Here is a 5,763-nt window from a genome sequence, read left to right on the forward strand (position 1 = left end):
CAGATCAATTTACCTTGAGTCAGGAATAACAGGGCATTGTCTGACTGTGCAAGCTGATGTACTGTGCTCTCCTCACAGGAGAGGGAGGGCAAGAGGGATGGGAAATGCAACACAGAGGCTACTTAGGAAGGTCCGCCACTGTCAAAAGGAGACGCCTGGCTGTTGGTTGAGCAGGTAGTTATGTAGCAAAAGACCATGTGAAATAGAATCAAATGCTTCCAGGAAAACTACTGTTGAGGAACGGGGTGCTGCTGTTAAAATGGGTGCTGGCTGGTCGACTGAATACTGTGATCTGAAGGAGACACCTGAATACTCCCAGGATGTCGTGTTTAATGCTTTGGGATATCGACAACAGTGGTAACTGTGTGTGGAGAGTTTGCCTTGAGTGGTTATTTCAGCATCTTATTACCCAGTCTGACTGGACAGAGCAAAATAGTGCTGAAAGGAAAAGTAGTGCTGATCAGCCTTTACCCGCAATCTGCATCAACGGTCAGAAAATCACTTGTAGCTTTTGTTTTCTTGGCTGATACTGTGGCAGTGAGTAGCTGGTAGAGAGGGATTTGTTAGTTTGTTGAGGCGTACAAGGTGCAAACTCAACTAGAGGTGCAAATGGTGATATTTCTCCACGGGGTGCCATTTACCGAGCAGGGGCAGACGCTGTTTTCTGTCACTCTCCCTCGCTAAAACCTTTCATCACCATCAAAACAAGCAAGACATGCAAGATCAAAAATACTTGTTTTTGATGACAACATTGTGTTTTTTTTTTTTAATGTCACTTATGGTTTTATTATGGTATATTTTAGCCGGTTCATACAGACACCAAGACACTGTCAGGACAACAAGCAATTAATTTGAGCTGGCAGGAGGGGAATCGTCTGAAGTTATAATGGCTTCTGATGAGTTGATGCTTATGGAAAATGTTTGGTGTTTATGCCAAAGGTAACTCAGCACGTCAACTGGAACGGCATCATGGTGTCGGCTTTTCAAAACTTGAGGTTCAAGTCTGAAGGAAGGTACTAATATTACTCAAGTTGTACAACTTTTGCAGTGATGTTGTTTGAGGCAGAACAGGTTGTATGGTAGCAGTAACTGAGAGACGGTAGTTAACGGTCAGAAATGTATCACCTTTTCATATCAACCCCCTACTTCCTTAATTCCCTATATACCTGTTGAGTTCTGAAGGGACTGGGTATGTGTTACCCCTGTGATTATGGATCCAATGTCTGGATTTTGCCATTGTGCTTATACCTGTCCAACTGATTTTACAATGTATTGGTTCACAGGGAGTAGGAGGTCTGTGGGAAGATGTGGGATCAGACTTGTGTGTGTCCCTGTGTGCCGGCAGCCTTTGTGTTTCTCTCTCAGTTTTCTATTCCTGCACTGAGGGGAGAGTGCTTCCTCTGAGTCCCCCTCCTCTTTTTTAACATATACCTCACCTTCTGCCTTAGTTCCGATTTATTGAAATGATTGTAAATTAGTTTGAAACAACAGACTTCTCCAATCATTTATTTCTGAAAAATATGATGACGAGTAAGTAAAATACTATATTACAAATGGTTTTCCTTTTATTTTTGTACGTATGTGCTGTGCACAGCAGTCAACTGTATTCCTGAAATGATAATAAAAGATGTTTTGTAAAAGCTGTTGTGGTTGAATGCTCATCGTCGCATGTTTCATTTATTTGATGCTTGTTCATCTCCAGTGGCACATACTTTAAGATAAGTGTGTATAACTGATAAGATATTATGACAGTTATGGACAAAACTTTGTGGCTCAAAATGCCTCAAACCCAAATCAAGTGAACTGGGTCATGAGTGAGCCTCTGGCTCCCTCTGCTGGCAAAGGCAGACATCTAGATTCACAGAGGAGACTATCTTTGTTTTCTCATCGGTCCAAATGAATTCTGGACAGATGAGAAAGCAAAGGTATAATTGAAACATGAACTCTTATGCTTTTCTGAAATTGATGCAAATTACCATTTCATCACTGCCAAATAAAAACAATCCAACAGAGCACTTTGCTGCCCAAATCACTGTATAATTATCATTGGCCTCTATACAACTACCTCACCAGCAGGTACACAGGGTCTATTCATAGTATTCTGTTACATCATCACACGGCCATCTTGGTAGGAAAATAACAGGTGATTGTAATAAATTAACAGGTGATTATAATAAAACAACAGCCACAGCCAATGAACTGTCTATATTGTAAAGCACCATATTGGTAGGAAATGCATGTGACATCATGGGAATACTATGAATGGGCTTTTCCCTTTTTGACAGTTTCTATGTCCACTGCCTACCTGAAAGTGTCACTTATAGCAGGACTGTAAATGTAGAAATCACACCAATTCAAAGGTAGCCTGCACAACTTCCGAAAAAGGGCCCCTAAACATTAAACAATGGGGAAAAAAAAGAAAAGAAAAAGGAGGCGTTGACATGCATCAGTATATATACTCCACTATACTATACTACTATACTACACATAAAAACAATCCTAACCTACAATATGCAGTCTTGTGGCAGGACGAGACCGGCAGAGAAAACAAATGTGTACAGTCAATCAATAAGCAAGGCATGGCTTGTTCTACTAATGTCAGTCTACATACTCAGACACAAGAGAAACAAGTCTTCATTAGAATTACTAAATATTCATATATAATACAATTTATGTTGACCTCGGTAGAGCTACTATGAAAAACTGACTTCTCGTTAAAAGGTCTCAACTGAAACAGTGAAAACACTGATGTAGTAACATTGTGAATTGTTAATATACATATTACAATGAAGATTCTGGGTTAAATTTAAATTATATAGAGTGATCAACAATAAATTATGTTATGAATCTGAGAAAAATCTGACCCTGCTTGTAGACTTGTACTTGTCTGCTTGTTGAGAACCGGGTGAAGTATGACTCGTCTGACATCTGGCCTTTGTTCTTTGCACCACTACACTCACAAAAGTGCATTTATAAGTGTAGTTAGGGGTGTATGCACTGCGACCCGACCATAATATCCCTCTGCTTACTTCTTAACAGAGAGTCCTTGCTGAAACTGCCTGCTCATATCCTAAACTGACATTTGCAGTCCACTGATATAGAACTGCTTTTCTGTTTCTCCTTGCATGTCGAACCAAAGCACTAACATCACACTTTAAGAGTATGGGCCTCTGCCTCTAGTTGATGTGTTTCTCTCGAACTCGCTGAAATCACTTCTTTGAGCCATGGCAGCCAAAGCAATGGGCCACTAGCATAAAATGACCCAGCATAATTATGTACATATTATATGCAATAATCACTTAATTATCATAGGGACTGCACTTGTGACCTGTAAATATCCCAATAACGTCCACAAATTCAGAACCTGTCCAGCTGGGCTCTGAGCTGTAGGGGCCCTGCGCTCACACGCTCTCGCATTTCTAGACAGTGATGTGAGTGTTTAAAACACTGGTTCTCAATCTAGGGATCGGGACCCCCGAGGGGGTCACAAGATAATTTTGGGATGTCCCAGGATAATTTTGGTGGGTCCTGAGTTGACTTTTTGTGATAGGAAAAAAACAATATTCAACGTGTATTTTTTCCGATTTTTCTCCAATTTATGCTTTTTTCTACTTAATAGTTTTCAGCCCTAACGCCTCCCTTGTTGACATAATGAAACAACCTGAAAAGGGGAAATCATTCTGTGATGGGGGGTTGTGAGTAGGCATCACTTCATTTTAAGGGGTCGCGAGCTTAAAAGGTTGAGAGCCACTGGTTTAAAAGATGTTGGCTCTGTCAGTGTGTATGTACGGAGGACCAAATGTGACATGACAATCAGAATCAAATAAAAGGCTATGTTACGATTCGTCAAGCCTTCATTCATCATTGTGTAAAGTTGGTAGTCAAGAGGGTCAAGGGGGAAAGTGGACCTCCAATCACGTTTGCACCGGGGGCCTCTGAGCGTGTAATTATTATAGATTATCAGTTATAGTCTCCAGGACTGCGACCAATGCGACCCTTATCCACTGAAAAACAGGTAGGCTTTTCAGTAATTTTGGTAAATGAGTTAGCCAGTTTATTGACCCTCTGTTTAAATAGACCTGCTGGACTTTCTCCTCCTCCAGTCGCTGCCCACCCAGCAGCCTGAGCATTTGTGGCTTTAGAGTGAGCACATGGCATCCTCACTGATCATGCGACCGGCTTGCTTCTTGCTCCTCCTGGTTGCCATACATCAGTCTGTACCGGTGGATTGTAAACCCGGGCTGCTGGACCCAGAACAACCCCAACATCAGCTGAGCAGCTTTGGCACAGCTGCACGTCCAGGGAGATCCACCGGTACGGGACGATTCTATTTGGAGATGAGTGGACCAGTGAGGAAAGGCATCAACCGGGACTTTCTGGGTAAATTTGTCTATCATTTGTCTAACATAATAAGCCTGTTTAAGACTTTATGTAGCAATTTTTTTGGTCTAGATCAACTGTTTCATTTCCCATAATTAAAAAAATAAAAATAAAAAACACAAAATATATATATATATATGCTTTTCACATATATTTTAGTGTTTATGATTTCACATATTTATGCTTATGTTTATGTTTACAGGTATGTTTCAAAATCTGCAAAAAATTGCCAAAAATTGTATTTGTACATATAGCTGACATTCACTGGAAATACATTTAGAGTGGCATTGTTTTGGATGCACTTGCAGATGGATGTTGTATTTCTAGTATTTCCAATGAATGTCATCTGCAGCAACAAATACATTTTTTGGTCAATTATGTATATTTTGAAAAATATCTCTGAACATAATTCTTAAGTAGTATATATGAAATATATATTTTTCAGTATAAGCAGATTTTTTTTCCCACCTGAAATTAATAATGGCATTTTAAACTTGTTTTTTTCTTTTACAGTTATTTTGCCAGTAAGAACAGAGACAAGCAACTTTGTGTCAATATTTGATTTGAGGAGAAAACGGTTTCTGTGCATGGATTTAGAGGGAGAACTGTACAATTCGGTGAGTAAAGTCTTTAGATGTGGTTCATTTGAATGAAGTCGGGAAGTGAGACCAGGTAAAGAAATCATTTTAAACCATTTTGTATTTGTTTTCTACCAAACAGAGGGAAAAGGACAGAGAAGAGTGTCTTTTCCAGCGCCTCTGGTTAGACTTGGAGAACCACCAGGATGTCTTCTACTCCGCCAGTGGGGGCCGACTGCTCAGGCTGGAGGAGGCTGAGATGCACGCTGCTCGCCAGAAGTCACCGAATCCCTCCTCTGCCCTGCTGGAGAAGTTCCTGGGTCCCTTGGTGAAGAGACAGAGGAGGAGCGAGCGGATGAACCCCTCCGATCCACTGAGATCAGAGTCGCATTCCACGAATCCTGCCAAGGACCACCAGGACCCGGAGCACGGGCAGCCAGAGCAAGACCAGGCAGGCGCTGTATCCAAAGAGACCATCACCTCCTGCGATGACCCCTTGCGGGTGTTGCATTCCAGCGGGCCGGTCAGTCCCGTCAAGACCAATATTGCAGACCGGGCAGAGCAAGACTAAGATACTGAACTTGGGTTTGACTGGGAATCCATTAATAAGTGAAAGCTGGGGTTGGAAGTCTTTCTTTTTTTTTGTTTTGAAAACTCACTTTTTGTTTGACTGCATAGTGGATATAGTTCTCTGTAAGCACCTTGTCTTGTGTTTGTGGAACGCAGGATCAATCAAAGTCAAGGTCAAGAACCTCAGAAAAACTTAGAAAGGGCTGGTAGACTGACACAAGGAGATGGTTTGGTA

At 41.3% G+C, this 5,763-nt stretch overlaps 1 protein-coding gene across 1 annotated transcript; it reads left to right on the plus strand.

Annotated features, from left to right (window-relative positions):
- The first annotated feature begins 4,169 nt into the window (after nt 1-4,169).
- On the plus strand, nt 4,170-5,529 carry LOC139642246 (fibroblast growth factor 23-like). The gene is made up of 3 exons (XM_071516994.1): nt 4,170-4,380; nt 4,894-4,997; nt 5,101-5,529. The coding sequence occupies exons 1-3, from the start codon at nt 4,170-4,172 to the stop codon at nt 5,527-5,529; spliced, it is 744 nt and encodes a 247-aa protein (XP_071373095.1).
- The last annotated feature ends 234 nt before the right edge of the window (nt 5,530-5,763 follow it).

The sequence above is a fragment of the Centroberyx affinis genome, unplaced genomic scaffold (genome assembly GCF_046629955.1).
Source record: "Centroberyx affinis isolate AG114_WGS23_722 - 3 ecotype Tasmania unplaced genomic scaffold, CSIRO-AGI_Caff_v1 ptg000442l_1, whole genome shotgun sequence".
Taxonomy (NCBI): Eukaryota; Metazoa; Chordata; class Actinopteri; order Beryciformes; family Berycidae; genus Centroberyx; species Centroberyx affinis.